General features: G+C 37.6%; 1 protein-coding gene and 1 non-coding gene across 2 annotated transcripts in view; both read left to right on the top strand.

The window, feature by feature from the left end:
• The window catches only part of Ipo7 (importin 7), a 41935-nt gene that overhangs the window by 6777 nt on the left and 11424 nt on the right, over positions 1-23734 (top strand). Inside the window, exons 2-16 of the mRNA XM_075971859.1 lie at positions 1526-1607; positions 4425-4578; positions 5960-6118; positions 10980-11136; positions 12506-12595; positions 14462-14556; positions 14666-14750; positions 17323-17457; positions 18135-18234; positions 18738-18814; positions 18968-19084; positions 21223-21312; positions 21698-21863; positions 22019-22179; positions 23023-23151. Of these exons, the coding sequence (XP_075827974.1) occupies positions 1526-1607; positions 4425-4578; positions 5960-6118; positions 10980-11136; positions 12506-12595; positions 14462-14556; positions 14666-14750; positions 17323-17457; positions 18135-18234; positions 18738-18814; positions 18968-19084; positions 21223-21312; positions 21698-21863; positions 22019-22179; positions 23023-23151 (1797 nt within the window). The remainder of the gene's footprint in view (positions 1-1525; positions 1608-4424; positions 4579-5959; positions 6119-10979; positions 11137-12505; positions 12596-14461; positions 14557-14665; positions 14751-17322; positions 17458-18134; positions 18235-18737; positions 18815-18967; positions 19085-21222; positions 21313-21697; positions 21864-22018; positions 22180-23022; positions 23152-23734) is intronic.
• Positions 21430-21613, top strand: LOC142851456 (small nucleolar RNA SNORA23). The gene has a single exon (XR_012910775.1). It is a non-coding gene; the product is annotated as a small nucleolar RNA SNORA23 (small nucleolar RNA).

Here is a 23734-nt window from a genome sequence, read left to right on the forward strand (position 1 = left end):
CCTTTTTTTTTTTCTTTTTTAATTTATTTTATGTACATTTGTATTCTGCCGTAATGGGTGTCTATTTGAGGGAGTTGGATCCCTTGGAATACAAAGTTATAGATAGGTGTAAGCTGCCATGTGGATGCTAGGAATCGAATCTGGTTCCTCTGGAAGAGTAGCAGCCAGTGTGCTTAACTGCTGAGCCATCTCTCCAGCCCTCACAACATTTATTACCAAGAGCTGGGTGATGGTGGTGCACGCCTTTAATCCCAGCACTCGGGAGGCAGAGGCAGGCGGATCTCTCTGAGTTTGAGGCCAGCCTGGTCTACAAGAGCTAGTTCCGGGACTGGCACCAAAGCTACAGAGAAACCCTGTCTCGAAAAACAAAAACAAAACAAAAAAACATTTATTACCAAGAATACTACTCAGAATTTGGGAAAATCCCTCACTACTTTGGTTATGAAACAAGACTAGTGGCAGCTTTGTAAAGATTTAGGAGGTCTTTAGGCTAAACCAATGCTATAAAGTCATCATTTAAAAATTATAAAGAAAAAATTATAAAAACAGGTTGGAGAGAAAGCTCAGTAATTAAGAGCACTGACTGCTCCAAAGGAATCTCATTCCCTGGCCTCTAGGGGCACAGAGAATGCAGGAAGGTAAAATAGCCATATACATAAAACAATTTAAAAAGAAAATCATCTGTCGAATGTAGTAGGTGGCTGTAAATATATTTATTTAATTTATATGTTTTTTATATATTTATATAATTTCTGTGAATGGCACTTTTATGATAACTCTAAAGTGGGCTTTTTAGTCTCTTAATTTAGAAGCAAATCTTCCTAGTTTGGAAGCATGTATATACTACTGTTATTTGATGAAAGCAAGATGGGTACAGTGAAAAGGCTCAGCCTGGTCTTGGCCCTACTACTGTGGTGACTTAATACTTAACCTCATTATGGCTCATATTTTTGTATTTTGAGAGAGTTTCTCTGTAACGGCTGTAACAAATCTGATTGTCCTGGAACTTGCTATGTAGACCAGGCTGGCCTCAAACTCACAAAGAGTTGTCTGGCTCTGCCTCCTGTATGCTAGGATTAAAGACATGAGTGACTGTGCCTGCTTCCAATATTATCTTTTTAAATTGTTTTAATTTTATGTGTATGAGTACATCATGTGTGTGCAGTGTCCTTAGAGACCAGAAGAGGATGTGTGATCCCCTGGAATTCTTTAGGGAATGGTTATGAGACTCAAACTCATGATTTTTATGCTTCCACCCTCTGAGTACTTCCTTGTGAACTGAGATTAAAAGTGTGAGCTACTGTACCCAGCAGAATACAATCATTCCAGTATACACTTATATAAAATAGCAGAAAGTAGACGTTAAGTCTTTGATACCCAAGCAATCCCAGCACTAAGAAGACTGAGGAAGGGGGATGGTGAGTTCAAGGCTTACCTGTATTATGTAATGAGACTGTTCTTAAGTAAATAAAATTATGTTCATCTACAGAAATTTAAAGTCTTTGTTTTGCTTGCTTGTTTGTAGGCACACAAGTCTCTGAATTTTGTTTCAACACTGCTCCAGATCACTATGTCAGAACAACTGGATTTACCTGTGAGACAGGCAGGCAAGTTTCTTGAATTATTTCTTGAATATACAAACAAAATATATTGATTGAAAGTTATGTTAATAAACTAGCGAAGTATTGTGACTTGGCCCTTCAGTAATTTCCTTCCCTGAGTGCAGTGGGACAGTGGTCTTTTAGCCTGTCACTTGTATTATTTTAATAAAATGCTGATTGGCCGGTAGCCGGGCAGGAAGTAGAGGTGGGGCCATGAGAACAGAATTCTGGGAAGAGGAAGAGTCAGTCTGCAGTTGTCATCCAGAAACAAAGGAAGCATGACGTGACTGCCACGCCGAAAAAGGTACCAAGCCACGTAGCTAACACAGACAAGAATTATGGGCTGATGTGACTTATAAGAGTTAATAAGAAGCCTGAGCTAATAGGGCAATCAGTTTATAATTAACATAGACCTCTGTATATTTCTTCGGTCAACACCTGAGAATCCATTTATTTCTAGTGTTTTTAGCAACAACAAGTTTCTGGTATTTGGCAGAATTTAAAGGAAAATTTGAGATTTATTTATTTTCATATTTTGTGTATGGGTATTACATACATGTATGTCTGTGCACCCGTTCCTCTCAGGTCAACAGAGGGTGTTAGAGAAATTTGAGCTGCTTTTATGGGTGCTGATAATCAAACCCAGGTCCTGGAAGAGAACCCAGTGCTCACAATATACTTGTTTTTTGTTTAATGTGTGTGTCTATGGAGGCCCGTAAAGGGTATCATCCCCTCGAACAGGAGTTAAGATGCTTGTGAGCCACCATGTGGGTGCTCATAATTGAACTGGGTCTTCTGGATGCTCTGAGCTTTCCTAAAAAGAAAAATAGTTTTATTATCACAATTGCCTGTAACTCCAGCTCAAATGAAGGTTACATAGCCTTTAATTCCCAAATTTTACTAGAATGAAAGTATTTAACGTATAAAAAGTTTGGTTCTTAATACATTGTAGTCTTGAATTTTATTTTAGAATTGGATTTTAGAAGATTAAATTATACTTAAATTATTTCAGTGTGTATAAAATGGAAGCATAAATAAACTATGAAATTGAGATTTGTGCACTTCAGTATTAGAGCACATGTTATCAAGTTTAAGTCCCTGTGTTTATCCCAAGCACTATAATAAATGGATGAAAATGTGGGCCAATTAGGTAACCACCCATAAACTTAGTAAAAATAAAAGTTGACTTTAGGGTGACATTCTTCAGCTGATTGAAATTCTAGTGCATGACTATGGTACTTCCATCTGCCAGCTTTGAATGATGAGTTCATTTTGTTTTATAGTAGTACATTTGGGGTAGACTGTATACTTGTACTGTAGTTTTCAGTTGTTTATGTTTTGTCAAAATGAAAAACTTTCACACTACCAAATCAAATATGTATACATTTGATTCCTGTGTTATAATGGAAAGAAATATTTAGCTATAGTGAGAATTACCAGGTCTTATTTTTCTTCTTGCTGTGTTTTGGGTGATAAAGCTAATTATATAGTAGTGTTAATCTGGAATATGTCAGTCCCATATCTTTTACTGTAGTTATAGTTTAGTTTTTTTAATATCTTAAGATTAAGTATTCATTAAATTCTTAAGATTCAGTTACCTTTATTTAAATGGGTGTTGGACTTCAGGTCGAATTTACCATCAAAAAGCTAGTCTACAGAATTTAGGGATCGATTTCATGTTACGCATTTCTATCCACATTCCCTAGATGGCTGAGTAAAGAGCCTTGTTAGTGATATACATCACACTGCATCATCAGCTTGTTAACTGTCAGACAGCAGTGTGCAAAGGTAGCAGTATGGTGGCTGGCAGCAGATCATAATCTAGGGGTTTTTGGTTTTTTAATAATTTATTTCATGTGCATTGGTATGAAGGTATCATGAGATCCCTTGAAGTTACAGACAGGTAGAAACTAACATGCACGTGCTGGGAATTTAACCCAGGTTCTCAGGAAGAACAGCCCAGTACTCTTAACTACTGAACCATCTTCCCCAGTCACTATAATCTAGGGTTTTTGAGCACAGCAAATTTTCTCATAAAATAATATGAATTTGAAGTGCTGTGTGATTAAAAATAATCAATTTAGACACCGACAACCTTTATATACTATGTTTTTTCCTATGATCATGTTTATGTTTATGTAGGAACTGTAATTTTGGTTTTTCAAGACAGGGTCTTTCTGTGTAGCCCTAACTGTCCTAGAACATGCTCTTTTAACCAGGCTGGCCTCAAACTCACAGAGATCCACCTGCCTCTGTTTCCCGAGTGCTGGGATTAAACGCCTGTACCACCACCATGTGTCCCCCCACTTTGGAACTGTTTTTGTATGGTTTGGTGCTTAGGGGTTTTCTTTAGAAAATGATTTTGGTATACTGTTTATTTTGTGTTCTTTTGGACTGTATTTTTTTTTATTATATGCTTTCCCTCTTAAGATTTATTTATTTATTATGTATACAGTGTTCTGCCTGCATGTTTGCCTGCAAGCCAGAAGAGAGGAGGCGGAAATTTTTTTTTCAACAACTCAAAAAAAAAAAATAAACAAAAAAAAATAAAGAAAAAAAGAGAGAGCACCAGATCTCATTAGGGAGGTTGTGAGCTACCATGTAGTTGCTGGGAATTGAACTCAGGATCTCTGGATTGGGCTGTATGTTTAATAATTTTGTGTCTAATGCTTACAAGTGAATGTTAAATGTGTGTTTTGATTATTGGCTTGAAATAATTTTTTATTACTTTGCTTACAAAAGAATCTCTTCCTAATACTGATGTTTCCAAGAGATATTCTGTTTTTACAGTAAACATTACTTTATGAATGGTCTGTATTGTAGGTGTTATTTATTTGAAGAATATGATAACACAGTATTGGCCTGATCGGGAAGCAACACCCGGGGACATCTCCCCATATACAATTCCAGAAGAAGACCGACATTGTATTCGAGAAAACATTGTAGAAGCCATTATCCACTCACCCGAGCTTATCAGGTATGTTTTTAAAATTTATCCATTATTGCAGATGTGTTTGCGTATGTCTATTTAAATTTTCTTTTTTCAGACCCCCCCCCACTTCTTTTTTCTTTTCTTTTCTTTTTCTTTTTTTCTTTTTTTGGAAACAGGGTCTTACTTTGTAGACCAGACTGGCCTTTTCACTTTGAATTATTTTACATTCCCACCAGCGATGCATGTGTGCTGAAATAAAGCCTTTCTGCATCCTCATAGGTACATATACATCTGTCTGTCTATCATCTATCTATCTCAGAACTGTCTGCTGGTCATCTCTCTGCCTGTGTATCTATCTATCATCTATCTATCTATCTATCTATCTATCTATCTATCTATCTATCTATCTATCTATCTATCTATCTATCTATCTATCAGATACAGATAGAACTGACAGAAAACCACCGACCTCTGCCTACTGGTACTACAATTAAAAGTACTTAGCCTGACATTTTTATAGCATAAAGTTACATCACATGTTGTCATAGAATGAATGTACTTAGATTCATTGTATTGTGATTGAACTTTATGTGATCAGACAAATGTCTGGTGCAGTACAGCAGAGCAGGCATTTAAATAAGGTCTGCTCTGGGGAGTCAAGGGCCCTTATCACTGCCCTGTCTTGCCTGGAACACACTATGTCAGACTGGCCTTGAGCTCAAAGAGATCACCTGCCTCCCAAATGCTTGGATTAATAGTGTTTCTGGCTGGCAACCACTATTATTTTATAGGACTTTGCAAATTGCTGGCTGTCTTAATTATTTTGTGCTTACTTTTTGAGATTTTTGAGATTTCAGGTTTCTCACTGAACTCAGAGTTTATTAATTTGACTAGGCTGATTAGCCAACAAGGTCCAGAGTTCATCCTGTCTGTCTTCCTAGCATAGTATTGTACAGGTGTACTGTAGCACAAATAATAAAAACGAAAAAGGCTTTTTAAAACTATGTCTTGTGTACATCAGACCGACCTCAAATACATGATCCTTCTGCCTCTACCGCATGTGTGTGTGCAGTTAAGCTCGGGTGGCTTTTAGTTCTTTATTTGTTTTTGTGGCCTTGGTTTTCCCGGAACTAGCTCTGTAGCCCAGTTGGCTTCGAACTAAATCCGCCTACTTTTGCCTCCTGACTGCTGGTATTAAAGATTTTTGCCATCACTACCTGGCTGGGTTTCTTTTAAATTGGTAGGAAGAGAAAGTGTTGCTAAGTGAGTTGATAGTATTGCATTGTCTACATTTTATGTGCATCAAAATACTTGATGGATTATTTGAAATTAGACTTTGTTGAACCAACCTATTTTTCTTTGTCTGAGTTACCAAAGTATTATCTAGGTTTTTTCTTCTTCTTTACTGTTGAGTTTTGACTTTCAGGGTACAGCTTACTACATGCATTCATCATATCATCAAACATGACTACCCGAGCCGTTGGACTGCCATTGTGGACAAGATTGGATTTTATCTTCAGTCTGATAACAGTGCTTGTTGGCTGGGAATTCTTCTTTGCCTTTATCAGCTTGTGAAGAATTATGAGTAAGTGTTCCTCCTAATTCCAGTTAAGTTTTTGAGAAATGGAGATAATTGTGAAAATTTAAACCAATCTCAACATAAAAAATTGCTTTTAATATAAGAAAATTAGTGATCTATGTTAATTTAGTACTTTCCTATTGAAGTAGGAATCTTATTCTGAAATTTTCTTCATTATACTTATTTATTTTGTGTGTGTGCATATGTGTGTTTAAGTGGTTCAGTGCACAAATGGAGGCCAGAAGATAAGCTGGTGACATCACTCCCTCTACCATGCAGGTGCCAAAACGTAGCTGACTGACTCAGTGCAGGGTATCCATCCTGCTGAGCCTTCCCACAAGCTCATGGTACTTATTCTAATCCATAATGTTTCTTTCTTCTTCTTTTTTTTTTTTTTTTGTCAATACCACTGAGAAGCTCTGCCCTGACCACTGTCCTTATGTTTTGTTAAAATCATTGACTCTTATTTAAAAATTGTCTCTAAAATTGGGGCTCCTTAGTACTGATAGCAGGCTTTTAGATTTGTGAGTGTGTGCTTGTTTGAAGGTGATTGGAGTGCAGTGAGCAACAGAGAACTTTATCAGTGAGTTCCTGATCCTGTGCATTTGCCCTGCCAAGAACTAGTATTATAGTGGGACACCAGCCCAGCTCTTGATCTAAGAAATTCACAGTAATCTATTTTTTCAGTAACCTGAATATTTAAATGAATTATAGTTCATATAAATAATTTTCATAAATTAGTAAGGTTTTAGACCAAAGAGTTGTCTTAGCTCTGAGTTTGATTTCCAGCATCCACATGGTGGCTTAAAACCATCTGTAACTCCAGTCCCAGGAAATCTGAAGTCCTCTTCTTGCCTCTGGCAGCACCAGGTATGCAAATGGTGCACAGAACATAAAATATGCAGGTGAGACACTCACACACATAAAAAAAGACTTTAAAAAGAATAGTAAATCAAACAGTGAAGGATTTTTTTCAGTCAAGCATTTGGTTAAAGCAGTGAAATTGGTAGGTATGAAAGTATGGTGTGGAAAATTTATAAAAAATAATTAGTATGAAATGGTGACTTGACCTCCATTCCTAAGAGCTAGATAGATGCCATTGTGCGCCCTCTGGTTCTGGGACTTTTAGGCAACCTCTGACACCTTTTTTGGGATCCCATTTCAAAGAACTGTGCTGTCCTGAGTAGGCGTGAAACACACCATTTACACCCTTGGTACTGGTGTTTTCTTGTGTCCCCACCAGCTACCCATCTTCCTGCTAAGGAATGTTCCAGCTGTCGCTCCAACTTCTATCAGAGTGCCAGTTGTAGTTCTGGTAAGTGAGTGACCAAAGCTAGAGAGAATAACAATAAGTCGGCAATGTCATTAAGAGGGTTTGAGTCTCTCTTATAACCTTAGCAGGAAAGAATTTGAGGGATTTTTAAGTGAAATATAGAGGAGGCAACTACAATATTGGAATTTCAGTTTATTTTCAAGCAATGTTTATAGAATATAAGGTATTTACAAGAGATATGTGGCTTGGAGAAATTTTAAGAAAATTCATGAAGAAATTGTTCTTTGGTCTTCAGCAGCATCTTATATCCTCAGAAAATGCTTGTTTGTACGAAGAGATGAAAGGAACCTCTGAGGAAGTTCTATCACATCATACTGAATAGTAGTGGCAAACAAGTAAAAGGGTAGAGAGCCAGAAGCATAATCTGGTAATCAGGGGAGCACTACTGGTACAGGTATTCAACCCTTGGGAAAATTTTAGGGGTACAGCTAACTTGTCATGACATGTTAGGAGTTCAGGCAACTCCTGGTAAGATGCTAGGGTCTGTAACTGTGACAGAGCTGGCCTTGCAATTCCTCCACAGCAGAGGATGACTTGAGTTTTTGATCCCATGCCTTTGATTTCTCAAGTTCTGGGTGTTGTCACACTTGGTTTGTATGCTGCTAAGAGTCCAAAGTTGGGTTCTTGTATATTTTAGACAGCACTCTATCAGTTGAATTGTTTTGCTTGACAGGGTAGGAATTTTAGATATTAAAGAACCTCTGGCTTTTTATTTAGAAACAAAAAATGAAGCCAAGTGTGGTGGTGCACGCCAGTAATACCAGCACTTGGGAAACAGATCTTTGTGAGTTCAAGAATAGCAAAGACTGCACAAGAGAAACCCTTTCTTAAAACAAGAAAAAAATTTAAAGGCCAAAGAATTGAAATTAATGGATGCCTGTGAGTGTAGTTCATTAGTTTGCATCACTGGAGACTTGTAGTACTAGGCTTTTTGTTTTTATTTACAAAACCTACCTGCCTCTGCCTGCTGTAATGTAATATCACACATTTAGAAGCTTTTGGATCTCAACAGTATGCAGTGTATTTTATGCTGTAAATTACTTTAATTGCTACTAGCTTAGATTAGGTACTACGAACTAATTCCCTGTCTAATATTTAGTGTGATTCGTGAGGTAAGGGAAAGGAAATTCTACCACGGAAGTTTTCATGTTGTAGATGACTAACCAGGCTGGAAGGAGGCAAGTATATAATAGAGTGTGTAGTTCAACTGCAGAGTTCACGTGGTATTCTTCCTTTCTATAGGTACGTGAGTGTCAGGTGGTGTATTTGAGTATGTGGTGATTTGATTGAGTACCTCAGTATGAGCTCTCTGGTCCGCGGGTGCACGTGCACATCGTCAGTGGGAGGAATACACAGGCCAGAGGATAAGTCTGGCATCTTATCTTGTTCTGTCACTATTGCCTTATTCCCACGAGACACTCAACCTGGAGCTTAGCTGAAAAAAAAAAGGCTCCCCATAGCACCTTGGCTACATTTGTATGGCCATGACTGCCTTTTTCTTCTTTCTTTTTTCCTTTCTCTCTCTCTCTCTCTCTCTCTCTCTCTCTCTCTCTCTCTCTCTCTCTCTCTCTCTCTTTTTTATGGATTCTGGGATTCAAATTTAGATAACTCTTGTGCAGCACAGTCTCTTACCATGTGCTGAGCCATGTTACTAGCCCACATTATAGGAATTTCTTTTGTAAGTTATTACTGTTTTATCATACTTAAGTATGATAATCTCTTAAACTTATTTAAGTGTGTTCATAGTATGTATGTGTAGTTGTTGGAGGGCACGTGTGAATTAGAGGACACCTATTCTTTCCTCCCAGCAAGGGTTATGGACATGGAACTCAGGTTCTTAGGTCCATATAGCAAGTGTCTTTTTATCTTTGGGATTTTTGAGACAGGGATTCTTTGTGTAGCCCTGGCTGTACTGAAACTTACTCTGTAGACCAGGCTGGCCTTGAACTCAGAGATCTAACTACCTTTGCCTCCTGAGTGCTGGATTAAAGGTGTGCACCACCATGGCCTGATTTGTTTGTTAGTTTGCTTTATAACATTTATTTAAAAGCATGTGCACACCAGTGTGCATGTGTAGGCCATAGGACAACTTATAGATGTTAGTTTTCTTTCCACTGCATGGGATGCCAGAAACTAAACTTAGGTCATTACAGCACCCTAATTTCCTGAACTATTCTATGATCCTGCCACCTTAGTTTTTAATAAAGATGGGGCTTGCTAATTCATCTAGACTGGCTAGCTGGCAAAGATGCAGTGAACTTCCTGTCTATACCTCCCCAGTAATAGAATTATATGAATTTTCTATTCCTAGAATTTTTTTTTTACTTAATTTCTATAAGTATGTATGCCTGGGCATATGTGTGTGCACCATATGTGCAGGAACCCTCAGAGGTCAGAAGAAGGCATCAGATCCCTGAAACTGGAGTTACAGGCAGTTGAGTCACTGTGTCCTTATGAGTATTAGGAATTGACCCTGGTCTCTGCAAAAGCAGTGAGTGCTTTTAACTGTTGAGCCATCTCTATAGCTTTGCAAATGAAGTCAGGTCCTGATGCTTGCACAGCAAGCATTGTACAGGCTGAACCACCTCTTTAGTCCTCTTGGTATTTTTTTTATTCTTGACCATTTACTTTGGTTATCACTAAACTCTAAGATAAATGAATGCAAGTTTTTGCTATTAAGACAAGGTCTCCTCAATGGGGCCCAAGTTAGCTGTACCATTCTGCCTTAACATCATATGCTGGGATTACATAAGTATACTTCCGTGCTTGACTGGGAAATCCTTTTGTTTTGCTTGGGATATAACAAAACAAAGCCAGGGTCTCAGTTTGTAGCCACTGCTGTCATAGAGCACTGATACTTGCTTATGTCTGCCTCCCATTGCTGGCATTAAAAGTGAACTAATACACTTAGCCCAGTAATCCAACTTTTAAAGAAAACCTGTCCTGTCTCCCTTTAATATGGAATGCTTCACAAATCTACCAACCTAAAACAGGAGTCCTGCCAGCTGTCTTTGCCTCATTTCAGTTTCAGTCTGTGTGCTCTGGAAGTGAGCGCCTGCCTTACTTTACCTCTTCACTGCTGGGCGTGGTTTTTGTTTTCCTTAGCAGGCTTTTCTTTTCTTTTTCTTTTCTTTCTTTTTTTTTTATAAAAGAAAAATTTTTTATATACTTGAATATATAGTCAGAAATACCATCTGGTCATACGTTCGTTTTTTTTTATTTTTTATTTGGCTTTTCTTTTTTTTTTTAATATTTATTTACTTATTATGTATACAATATTCTTTCTGCCTGTATGCCTGAAGGCCAGAAGAGGGCACCAGATCTCATTACAGATGGTTGTGAGCCATCATGTGGTTGCTGGGAATTGAACTCAGGACCTTTGGAAGAACAGACAACGCTGTTAACCACTGAGCCATCTCTTATGTGTTTTCAGTTTGGTTAGAAACTGTTGTTAGTACTTGTGAAAGCAGATTTTTGTATGTATCAGTTACGGAAGTACATTCTTACAGAATTAGTTTGTATTCCTATCCACAGGTACAAGAAACCAGAAGAGCGAAGTCCATTAGTGGCAGCAATGCAGCACTTCCTGCCAGTTCTGAAGGACCGCTTTATCCAGCTGCTCTCTGATCAGTCTGACCAGTCTGTCCTAATCCAAAAGCAGATATTCAAGATCTTTTATGCTCTTGTTCAGGTACTATTGTTTTGATGTTTATTACATTTATTTGTGTGTGGGAGGGAGGGGCTTAGTGTATGTCACGGCACACTTGTGAAGGTCAGAGGACAGCATGGGGTTGTCTCTCTCCTTCTACCATCATTTGGGCCCTGAGATTGAACTCAGACTTGATAGTAGATATTTTTATCTACTGAGCCATCTCACCATCCTGAAGGTACTATTTTTTAAACAGTTTTTAGTTCATTTTAAAATTTTTAATTTCTTTTTTAATTTCATACATATGTACAGTATATCTTATCTATCTCTATTTCCACTTCGCCTGATTCCTCCTAACATATTCTCTTCTACCTTCATATCTTTTTCTTTTTTTTAAAAATAGAAAATAATACACAGAGTCTAATTAGTGCTGCTTATATACAGTGACAATGGGTGTGGACTTGTTCCAGTTCTTTTTAAAGCAAGGGTCATTCCCACACTCCACCTTAATTTTTTTACGTTTGGAAACGTTATCATGTAGCCCAGGCTGGCCTTAAATGCTTTAATCCTCCTGCCTCTGATTTCTGAACGCTAGAATTAGAAGCATGTACGATTGTAGCTACTTGTAAGGAATATGCATGCATACACATACATGTAAACGCTGATTGTCATTTATCCTTATTTAGAAAAATAATTTTAGCATTTGTGTTAATAATTTGACAGTCTAACTTGGATGTGGTAGTATGTGCCTCTGGATGCTAAGACGGGAGAATCATGAGTTTGAGGCCAGCAGGTGCTATAATGGTGTATTATAGTCTTGTCTGGATAGTACAGCAGAAGAACTTTGTCTTAGAGAAAAAAAGTGAAAAAGAACTTGAGTGTGACTGGATGCCACCATCTAGAAGTTACAGTTAGGAAAAGCACATTTGAAGCCAGCCTGTGAGGAGCTGTCTTAGGAAAAGGTTTGTTGCTAGTATTACAAGTCCAAAGCCTAAACAAGTATGCCTCCAACAGACTAGCAGTTCTAATAGATGTGATATTGTAAATGGGCAGTTAGAATTCTCCTAGCTGTCCAGTGTCACTGATTTTCTATTGTAGAGATGGAGCCCAGGCTAGTCTTGAACTTAGTTTCACGTGGTCTGCTAGCCTCAGTCTCTTGAGTCTATGGATATATATCACCACTCCCTGCTTAAATTAGTAAAGCTTTTTTATAGTCTTTATTCATAAGTCAGTGAGTCGTGTTGGTGCACAATTATGGTTGACCCAACCAGGAATTGGTGAGCTTTCCCTAAGGAAATTAGTCTATGTACTGATGTAGAAATGGTGACTGAGGGAACTGATATAAGTATTGTAGAGAACAAAGAAATGGCACTTGGAACTTTAAAAATACTAATTCTTGGTTTTTCTTTAGTATACACTCCCACTGGAGCTGATAAATCAACAGAATCTGACAGAATGGGTGGAAATTTTGAAGACGGTTGTGAATAGGGATGTACCTAATGTAAGTTCTTTTGTGTTGCTTCTCTTTTTCTTATGTGTTCCTTCTCTCTGGAGTCCTGGTTGTCCTGGAACTCACTCTGTACACCGACCGGGCTGACTTCCTCTACCTCCCTAGTGTACCACCATAACCACCTCTTCTGTTTCCTTGTGTGCTCAAAGGGCTATTTCTAGAAAAAATAAGCCGCTTTCAGTTCTATCTTTAGTTTTTTGAGACAGGATTTCTTTTTGTAGCCCTGACTGTTTTGGAAGTAGATCAGGCTGGCCTCAGAACTCAAAAGAGATCCGCCTTCCTCTGCCTGCCGAGTGATGCGTTTAAAGGAGTGCTCCCACACTCCTGGCTCCATTTCTTTCTTCCCATTAATTAGAGTGTAACCTAGTAATCTGACAGGTGGCCTTGAACAGAGGAAGAATGTAATTTGCTAGGTTGTGGTTTGTATAATTCTTAAAAAGCAGACTATTATTGGTGTATTTTTATTTATTTTTTAAATTTAATGTATGACTATTTTGTTTGAGTTTATGTCTCTGTACCTCATGCATGCTTCATGCCAATAGAGGAGGACGCTATAGACTATAGAAATCATATGGGTGCTTGGAATTGGTCCTGGGTCCTTAAGTGCTCTTAACCCCTGAGCCATCTCTCCAGCCTGATACACAACTCTTACACCAAAGAAGTTACCCTTTTGAAGTATATAACTTTGATATTTTAATACATTAAGAGCCATCCAACTGTATTTTTATACTATTAAACATGGCGATTTTTACAGTTATAATATTTCTACTGATCTCTCTAGCAGGTTGGGATTAAATAGTTTGTTAAATACTTGGTAACATTTAAGTATTCATGCACCTTACCTTTAACAATCTTGAATTTTATTTTAAACTTCTACATTAGGGTATGTAATTATGACAGAGTAATACTATTATTAATGGGATGAATGAGATCACATTCTTATTTTGGTTAATTTTGTATTTTTCCAAGTACTAGGAATAGAACTCAGTTTACTAAGCACAAATGCAACTACATCTGCTCTAATTCAAATATTCAGTTTGTTTAAAAAATTTAACCTTGTGGTTAAATTTAGAATTTATAATTTTGCTTATTATTTCTTTTGCCGAATATAGTTAGGATATTTGTTCATGTTTTGTGTGATTTGTATATTTTCTCTGCCACATAGTAAGTACCCTTTGTACCATGCTGATGAGGATACTCAAATGGTGTGCTTTGAGATTGTCCGTGAAAGTGTTTATGAATCGGTATTTTCAGTTACATGCTTTTTTTTATTGAGCTATATATTTTTCTCTGCTCCCCTCTCTTCTCCCTTCTACCTTCTCCCATGATCCCCACATAGTCACATGCTTTTACTCTTGCATAAATATGGAATGATAGAATGGCTGAATATTTGACTTTACTAATAGTAACTTCCATAGTGACTTGCACCTGATTTGGCATTATTCTCAGTGGCAGTGGATGAAGGTTTCAGTTCTGTATTCTCACGTTGTAAACTTTAAAAAAATGTCATGGATGTCTTAATCTAGCTCTTTCTTTTAAAAATTATGTTATTAATCATTATTTGATTTTGAATGCTAGATTTTTTTTTTTTTTTTTTTTTTGATTTTCGAGACAGGGTTTCTCTGTAGCTTTTTTTGGTTCCTGTCCTGGCACTAGCTCTTGTAGACCAGGCTGGCCTTGAACTCACAGAGATCCGCCTGCCTCTGCCTCCCGAGTGCTGGGATTAAAGGTGTGCGCCACCGCCCGGTTTGAATGCTAGATTCTTTACATTTATGATTGAGTCTATTCTTGCTTGATAAATAAAGTTCTTTCAAAATTATAGTCTCTCAATATTATTAAATAAATGTCTCTTTAAAGGAAACACTTCAAGTTGAAGAAGATGATAGGCCAGAGTTGCCCTGGTGGAAATGTAAGAAGTGGGCCTTACATATTCTAGCAAGACTATTTGAAAGGTATGTCCTTGTCCATATGTAGCAATTTATTTTTTCCCAAGCTTTTGCTATAATGAATATAGATGTAAAGCATTATAAGGAAATAATGGGTACATTTATCTTTATGTAGATATGGAAGCCCTGGGAATGTTTCTAAGGAGTATAATGAATTTGCTGAAGTCTTTCTGAAGGCATTTGCTGTTGGCGTCCAGCAAGTAAGTTTTTGGTTTTTCGAGACAGGGTTTCTCTGTGGTTTTGGAGCCTGTCCGGAACTAGCTCTTGTAGACCAGGCTGGTCTCGAACTCATAGAGATCTGCCTGCATCTGCCTCCCAAGTGCTGGGATTAAAGGCGTGCGCCACCACCGCCTGGCCCTGCAAGTAAGTTTTAACATTTCGGTAGAAACATGCCACTTTTGTTTGAGTTGCTGTAAAGATTCATTTTATGTTACTGGGTATTTGGCATGCATTGTGAACCATTTGAACATTCCTGGTGCCTTGTGGGTTGAGATCCCTTTAGAGTTATAACCTTTCCACAGGGTTTGAATATCAGGTAATTGCATTATGATCCATAACAGTAGCAAAATTACACTTAGAACTAGCAATGAAAACTTTATGGTTGGGGTTACCACACATGAGGAACTGTATTAAAGGGCTGCAGATTAGGAAGGTGGATCTACTGCCTTAGAGGCTTGAAGAGAGTGTCAGATACCCTGCAACTGGTTGTGCGCCAACATGTGAGTGCTTTGTCTAAGTAGCTGTTGCTCTTAACCAACATGGCTCTCCAGTCGCATGTTTGTTGTTGCTGCTGTTGTTTATTTTTTGTTTGTTTCTTTTTTGTTTCTCGAAGTAGTTTCTCTGTCCTGACTGTCCTGAACTTCTTTCTCTGTAGACCAGGCTGACCATTAAGTGATCTGCCTGGCTCTGCCTCCTGAGTTTTGGAATTAAAAGCATGGACCACCATTTCAAGCTTCTTGTTTCCTTTCTTGTTTCCTTTCCTTTTTTTCCCCTTTCTTTTTTCCCTTTCCTTTCCTTTCTTTTCTTTTCTTTCCTTTCCTTAATTTCTTTTCCTTTTAAAGACAGTTTTACCGTGTAACCCAGACTGGCTTCTGTCTCTGGAGTACCAGGACTATTGGTGTGTGTCACTGTGCTTGACTCCAGCTCTACTTTTCAAAAAGCTTTTGAAAATTCTAATCCTCTTTCCCCCATCTCCTTAATTCTGGGATTTACAGGTTTGTCAAAACTTGTATGGCTTTGAAAGTTATTCTTCTAAAGACCATGTGCTTGACCCTTGTAGCAGTTTTCAAACATTTTTGGCCTAAAGAATTTGAGGGGTTTGGCTATTTTGTACTGTTTCAGGAAATGATCTAAGATACCGTATTTTCAGAGCTTAGGGTGTTGGTGTTGTGGGTTCTTTTTTTTTTTGGTTGGTGTTGTTTTGTTTGTTTTTGAAGACAGGATTTCTCTGTAACAATTGTGACTGTCCTGGAGAACTTGAATTAAAGGCTGCACCACCACTACCCAGGCTATTTTCAGTTTTTAATGAATGAATTTACCAAATGGTGGACAAGGGGAAGAAGGAAATATTGACAAATTGAAGCCTTCAGCAGAAACTGACTTTTCATGACATTAGCTAGAGATTCTATTAAGAAATTTGGGTCAGAGCATAGTGTTCTCTCAGTGAAGCTTCCAAGTCAAAGAATAAATATAAGGATCGAATGAAATTGGCTAACAACACCTACCAGAAACTGTCTTGTGTTGTGGCCTGCATTCCCATTTAAGCTTTCTTGTCATGGGACCTTATCATTCCCGAACTTCAGGCTTCTCTTTAAGTATATGTATCTGTGAGTCTATGATACACATAGACTTACTCCTTTGTACATAATTTAGTAACAGGCAGGGCTAAAAAGTAGGGCTTAGTAAAATAGATAAAATAATATTATAATATTTTATAGTAGCTTTCCTTTATCTTTCAGAGCCTCTGAAAGGGTCTCTCACTTTGCAATTCAGTATTTTAAAATATCAGGCTGAACTGGAACTGTTGATTAATTGTAAATAGTAGGTGACAAACTTTGTAAGGCTTAATAAAGGAAATTAGGCCTAGGACTATCAGTAGTGTGGTTGGTATGTTGAGTAGGTAGCATAGGGTTTGTCTTCTTTTCTCAGCTAGACACCAGGCCTTTGTCCCAGTCTTACTTCGGTTTATTATTTTATTGTATTTAAAATATTTGTTTTGACATGTACTTGTGTATAGGAGTGTGCATTACATTGTATGCATGTGAAGGTCAGAGGACAATTTGCCAGTTCCAAGGTTATAATTAAGGTTGTCTGGCTTGGTGACAAGTTTCTTTAACTCAGAACCATCTCACTGTGCCATGCATTTATCTATCTGTCTACCTACCTACCTGCTTACCTACCTATTGTTTTTTAAGACAGGCTTTCTTGGTGTAGCTTTGGTGCTTGTCTAGGAACTAGCTCTTCTTGTAACCGGACTGGGCTCAAACTCACAGATCTGTCTGCCTCTGCCTCCCGAGTGCTGGGTATGCCACCACTGCCTGGCAAGTTAATGTAGTTCTCCACACAAGTTTTAAAGTGTCTTTTTAAAAGACCAAGTGGTGTGTGTGTGTGTGTGTGTGTGTGTGTGTGTGTGTGTGTGTGTGTGAGAGAGAGAGAGAGAGAGAGAGAGAGAGAGAGAGAGAGAGAGAGAGATGTCTAGGCCTGTATTTTTATTACCTTTTGGTTAAAATTTATCTGACTTTTGTTTTTGATTGAACTTTCTTTTTTATAAAGGTTTTATTGAAAGTGTTATATCAGTACAAGGAGAAACAATATATGGCTCCTCGAGTTTTACAGCAGACATTGAATTATATTAATCAAGGAGTTTCCCATGCTCTCACCTGGAAGAACCTGAAACCTCATATACAAGTAATGATTTTTTTCCTCTGAAATGGCTTTTTTGTTTTGTTGATTGATTGGTTTTGCTTTTTTAGCAGTTGTAATAGACATACATTAATTGCCATAAAGGTTGGATAATTGCTGAGTTTTTTTTTACCTAGTGTGAGTCTGGTGATTATTTGGATAGTGCAGCAGAAAAAGAAGAGAACTCTGACAAAGTAATGAGAGATAGTTTATGAATTTCCAGCTACATTTCAGTTTCAAACTCATACTTCAAGCTTAAATTTAAGCTTTGGCCATTGGATTTCAGTTAATATTTAAGTCATGTGATTTGAACTTAGCAAGAGACTATTTCATCACGTTGCTATTTTGTTAATTTATTAGCTTTTAGAGTTTTAGAATTTGCTTTTCTTTTTCTTTCCTTGTTTTTTTTTTTTTCTGCCTTTGGGGTGCTATAGATTGGCCTTGCGCTGCTTGCTGGTCAGGCTCAGCATCGCTGTGCTACATAACTGCCATCTATGTAGACATATGTCTCTCTACGTAATCTTTATAAGTAAATGTAGCTTGGTTGTTGGCTTAAAAATGCATTAAATAAATTGCTGTAGCTTGTAAAATTTTATATATAATTAGTTTTGCTACTTAAGCAGATTGGACAGGTTAAATGTGAAAGCTGAAGGCTGTTACTTTTCTTAACTTTTAAATTGCAGGGCATTATCCAAGATGTTATTTTTCCATTGATGTGCTATACAGATGCTGATGAGGAACTCTGGCAAGAAGACCCTTATGAATATATACGCATGAAGTTTGGTAAGAAAATTTATCTTGTCTTCTTTGTTTGGTGCAGGCCTGTAATCTCAATTAGGAAGGAAAAAGGAAGGTTACCCCTAGTTGAATGACAAATCTGAGGCCAGTTTGATATTGACTCACAGAGAAGAGGGTCCACAAAGATGACTCAGGTCACAGGATATCGTCCTCTAATGACCACCACATGCCTGCTGGCTTCAGATGCATTTGCCTCTTACTTCAGCCTCTTTGGTACTGGAATTAGAGGTTTGCACCACCACATCTAAGTCCAGGGCTTTGTTTTTTACAGAACACAATTCATAAACTAGGGAATATGTATTTTGCCAAGAAAATTAGTAAGCTAGGCACCATATTCCATGTCATTAATCCTCATACTTGGGAGTTTGAGGAAGGAGGATAAGAAGTTCAAGGCTATCCTGGGATTCCTGAAAGATTTAGGGACCTATTACAAAACAAAGTGAAAACTATTATTTCCTCTAAATTTTCTTCTTACATTTATTCTCTAGATGTGTTTGAAGATTTCATTTCTCCTACTACTGCTGCACAGACACTTTTGTTCACTGCCTGTAGTAAAAGGAAAGAGGTGAGTTATCAGATAGATAGATAATATTTGCTTTACTAATTTTAATTTTGTCAAATATATTTCCTTTTTCAATGTTAATCATGTGTTATTTTTGTCAGTGTGTTCATCAAAAACCATAGGTTAATCTATAAAGTGTTGATGTCTTTTATTCAGGTACTGCAAAAGACTATGGGATTTTGCTACCAGATTCTTACAGAACCAAATGCTGATCCTCGTAAAAAAGATGGAGCCTTGCATATGATTGGCTCTTTAGCTGAAATACTTCTGAAGGTATTCCTTTGTGTGCGAGAGTGATATATTTATAATAATACATTTATATATTATTAATCATCTCTATTAATATAGATTTCCTGTCTTGTGTAACAAATGTGTGCAGTACTCACCTGCAGAGACCAGAAGTCATTGTTGGATAACTGAGGCTAGAGTTAGAGTTGTTGTGAACCTGCTGATGTGGGTTATGGGACCTGAACTCTGGATTTCTAGAAGAGCAGTGAATGGTTTTAACTGCTGGCCCATCTTGCCAGCTTCTAATTTAATAGTTTCCTTTTTTTTTAATTTAAACCTGAGGTACGATATGTATAGCATGTAGTCTGTCTATTTTAAAGTATTTAACTACAGCTGGTAACCACCAAACCTGACAGTTCAATCTTTGGGGCTCACATGGTAGTAGAGAATTAAATCCTGGAAATTGTCATGTGATATGCACGTAGCACGTAGCAAACATACAATAAATAAATACTAAAAATTCTAAGAGCATGTAACTCACGGTATAGTCAGTACTGTATCTAGCTCATTTCGAGGCATTTTCATCACCACAAAAGAAATTCTGTCTTGCCTTTAATCCCACGTGTGGGAAGCAAAGGCAGGCAGATCTTTGTGAGTTCAAGTCCAGCCAGGTCTACAACATAAATCTCAGGACCCTTTTTCACAGAAGCAAGAAATGAATAAAAGAAAAGAAAGAAATCCCATATCTATAATAGAAGTCTTTCCCTGTTTCATGCCTAGTCTCCTAGTGCTGAGCCTACATTTCTATGAGTTTATTTTGGGCCTTTGACACAAACTGAAGGTTGTTATGTGTTCTTTGACTGGCATTTGGATTTAGTGTAATGTTTTAATGGTTTCTCATCTAGCATGTGGCTATGCTTATTTCGTGGCACCAAATACTGGGTTGAATGTTAATATTGCATTTTCTTTGTCTATGTTTCTATTGATATACATTATTTATGGTTCTACCTTTCTATTCTGAACTATGGTGCTGGCAAACATGCCTTTTCAAGTTAGTTTTGGCCGGGCGGTGGTGGCGCACGCCTTTAATCCCAGCACTCGGGAGGCAGAGGCAGGCGGATCTCTGTGAGTTCGAGGCCAGCCTGGTCTACAAGAGCTAGTTCCGGGACAAGCAACAAAACTACAGAGAAACCCTGTCTCGAAAAATCCAAAAAAAAAAAAGTTTTTTGCATTTTCTAGGAGTCTAAATTGCTCCTTATGTTTTAAGAGGGTTATACAAAATGGCTGCTGCATTTTAGCATCTGCAGCATATGAAAGCTTTAATTTCCACCACATATTTATCAGTGATCATTAGTTTTTGGTTTTGATGTTCTTGATTTTTAGGTTAACCTTAAATATGAGACACTTTAGTCCCAGCCCCCTCAAATGCTGAGGTTCCCAGTGTTTACTCGCTATTGTTTTCAGTGCTCACTTTCTTTATAATTATAGCCATCGCCGGCTAACACGAACCAGGTTCAGTGGTGGTGAACTTTAGCATCCCAGGGGCAGTCTTAGAGGTATAGGCTGCCACAACAGGCTTTTTGACTAGAGTCATCTTATGTGATGAAGCATCTCTCTTTTGAATGGTATGACTGATAAAATGATAATGAAAATCTTTTCATGTGTTCCTTAAACATTTTTTCTTTAGAATTGAAGATAAACTGTTTCGTGTGTGTGTTTGTGTGTGTGTGTTCGTGCGTGTGTGTACTGGAGTCTCAAGCATAAGTCGTTTTGCCTTCCTTTTTATGCTCAAAATTGTCCTAATAGTTTTACTGAATGTGTTGTGCCAACTAAGCTATTTTTCTAGCCCCCTAAGTTCCTTAGCAGACAAGGTTCCATTGAAACTTGGTGTGGTTGCTTTCTAATTAGGGAATTCTAAAACGTACAATTGCTAGGACTTGCTGTGAGTGGGGGGAAAAGAGTAAAAGGAGGCAGTAAGATGACTCATGAGGCAGACTTAGATATATACTGAGGGCCTATCTCAGAGGAAAAAATAGTCACAGTATAAAAATGAATAAGTTGTGTATCATGAGATTTAGGGAGGAGAATAAATTTATGTCTCTTAATACTTTTTGATAATATGTGTGTTTGCAACTTGAAACAGTGTTCAGACAACTTTTTGAAATACTTTTTTGTATTTACAGAAAAAGATCTACAAAGATCAAATGGAATACATGTTGCAGAATCATGTATTTCCTCTCTTCAGCAGTGAGCTAGGCTACATGAGAGCAAGAGTAAGTTGTAAAGTTGTATATTTGATGTATTTATTTGTAAGTCTTGTAAGGAATGATTAAAAATTGAAACTTTGTCTTGAAAACATGTCTCAGTTCTGTGAGTCTTACCTGGCTGCTGTAGTACTGTGTGCATAGTTGTCATCTATGTCTGGTAGCAGTGTCTGTCTGTGTTTTGCATTCAGATCTTGCTATCCACACAAAGATTGTGCAGCCAAAGAGTAACATGGGATCATAGTACTGGTTTAGTGTTGTGTGCTTGAACACATCTCCCACTGGCCAGCCTCCAAATTCCCGGACACAAAACTCTGAGAAGAGCTCGTTTTTGGGAAATCTAAGATGTTTATAGTCACACATATGCATCCATCCTTTCCCCCTGTATTTAAAGGCTTGCTGGGTACTTCACTATTTTTGTGAAGTGAAGTTCAAAAGTGATCAGAACCTCCAAACAGCTTTAGAGCTGACAAGAAGATGTCTGATTGATGACCGTGAAATGCCTGTGAAGGTGGAAGCTGCCATTGCTCTGCAAGTATTGATAAGCAATCAAGAAAAAGGTAAGTGGTTTGTATGTCATAGATACCGTTACATAACTGTAAAGCAGAATTCTAGGAACTAGCTTGATAAAATCTGTGAAAGCACTTGGGGTTTTCTCTTTTTGTATCCAACTTATTATTTACCTGTTTAAGTTCCTTTCCCCTCTGTCTTACAGCTAAAGAATACATCACTCCATTTATCAGACCTGTAATGCAGGCTCTTCTTCATATTATAAGAGAAACAGAAAATGATGACCTTACAAATGTAATTCAGAAAATGATCTGTGAATATAGTGAAGAAGTTACTCCTATTGCTGTAGAAATGACACAGCATCTGGTATGTTGTTTGAACCTGTTCCTATTACAAAGATGTTAATTTAGCTTGCTCTATGAGTCTTGTAGTTTGTCACAAGGTCTTGCTTTTCCTAAATGCGAATGTTCTATATCACATGTTCTAAAGCCCTTGACAAATACTTACCTCATTTATTTCTCACATGTTTCTAGTTGAAATAACTCTTCTACTTTATAAAGAAAGATTGTGAAGTTAAAAAATATCGAGTTACTTGCCAGAGCTAAACGTAGCGTGTCTGGGATTCATCCTTGTTTTGTCACACTGCAGCCTCTTAGGTGTGTTTGTCTCAGATCTTTTGGGCTTTCCTGAGTACTCAGAACAGGTAGAGCAATTTTTGTCCTCCCAGGAAACCTGGGTTCAACTTTCAGCACTTCCATGTTGCCTCAGAACTGTGTACAACCCCAGTTCCACAGCATTGACGCCCTCTTCTGGTCTGTGTGAGCAGGCGCCAGGCATGCAGATGTTCCACAGACGTATTTGAAATCAAAACACTCCTACACTGAGTTGTGTTTTTAGGCTAATCAGCACCCTGGTGATTTAATTTACCTGTATTTGGTCATAGTCAAACAAAGGATCTCGTAAGTTCCAGGGGCTGGCACTGGACTCGGTGTCATTTAGTCCTTTGGCACTAAGAATATTAATGATAAGCACATTGTGTATCTTGTCATTAACCTTACAGTGTCAGTATCCCACCCCCAAGTACTATGGCAGAAAGTTTGAGGCCTGCCTGGAATATGCAGCCTGCCTGCTACTCTCTTTGTTGTGTCCTCACTCTTCTCCCAGTATTCCAATCAAAACATTGAATACATTTCATTCTCTTTATTCTAGGCAATGACATTTAACCAAGTAATCCAGACTGGACCAGATGAGGAAGGAAGTGATGACAAAGCCGTCACTGCTATGGGCATTCTAAATACAATCGACACACTTCTGAGTGTGGTTGAAGATCATAAAGAGGTAAAAAATAAACAAGTAAATAGAAAAAGACTCATGCTGCACATTTTTTATGGGATGTTATAAAGCCGTTTCACCTGCTTTTATTTGATCACTTAATTACTTCTGGCTTCAAGGTTAAAATTGGTACCATACAAATGTTATTAAGTTATAGATTACACACAGAGTGTTTTGAAGCAGATAATTTTTATTAAAGTCAGCATATGGTGATTTCTTTGAAAACATATACTAGTTTCACTTGGGGGTGTTTTTGGACTGGAGAGATCACTCAGCAAGGAAAAGTCCTTGTCTCCAAGGCCTGATGGCCTGAGTGCAGTTCCTGGACATAGATAAACACAAAAATGAATGTATGAATAAACACGTAGGTATAAAACATTCTTCTGATTTTACCATTATCTTCAAGGATAAAGGATATCTTATATTATCTTGTAAGGAGAAATAATTGTGAATATTAAAGCTTGAATTATTTAAACCATAAAACTTTATCTAACTGATTTCACCCAAATTTATGTTTTAGCATTTTCACCATGTTTCCTTTGGATTTTATTTTCCATTAGAAACCAATTTTTTAAATTTTATCAGTTTT

The sequence above is a fragment of the Microtus pennsylvanicus genome, chromosome 5, assembly GCF_037038515.1.
Source record: "Microtus pennsylvanicus isolate mMicPen1 chromosome 5, mMicPen1.hap1, whole genome shotgun sequence".
NCBI classification, from domain to species: Eukaryota; Metazoa; Chordata; class Mammalia; order Rodentia; family Cricetidae; genus Microtus; species Microtus pennsylvanicus.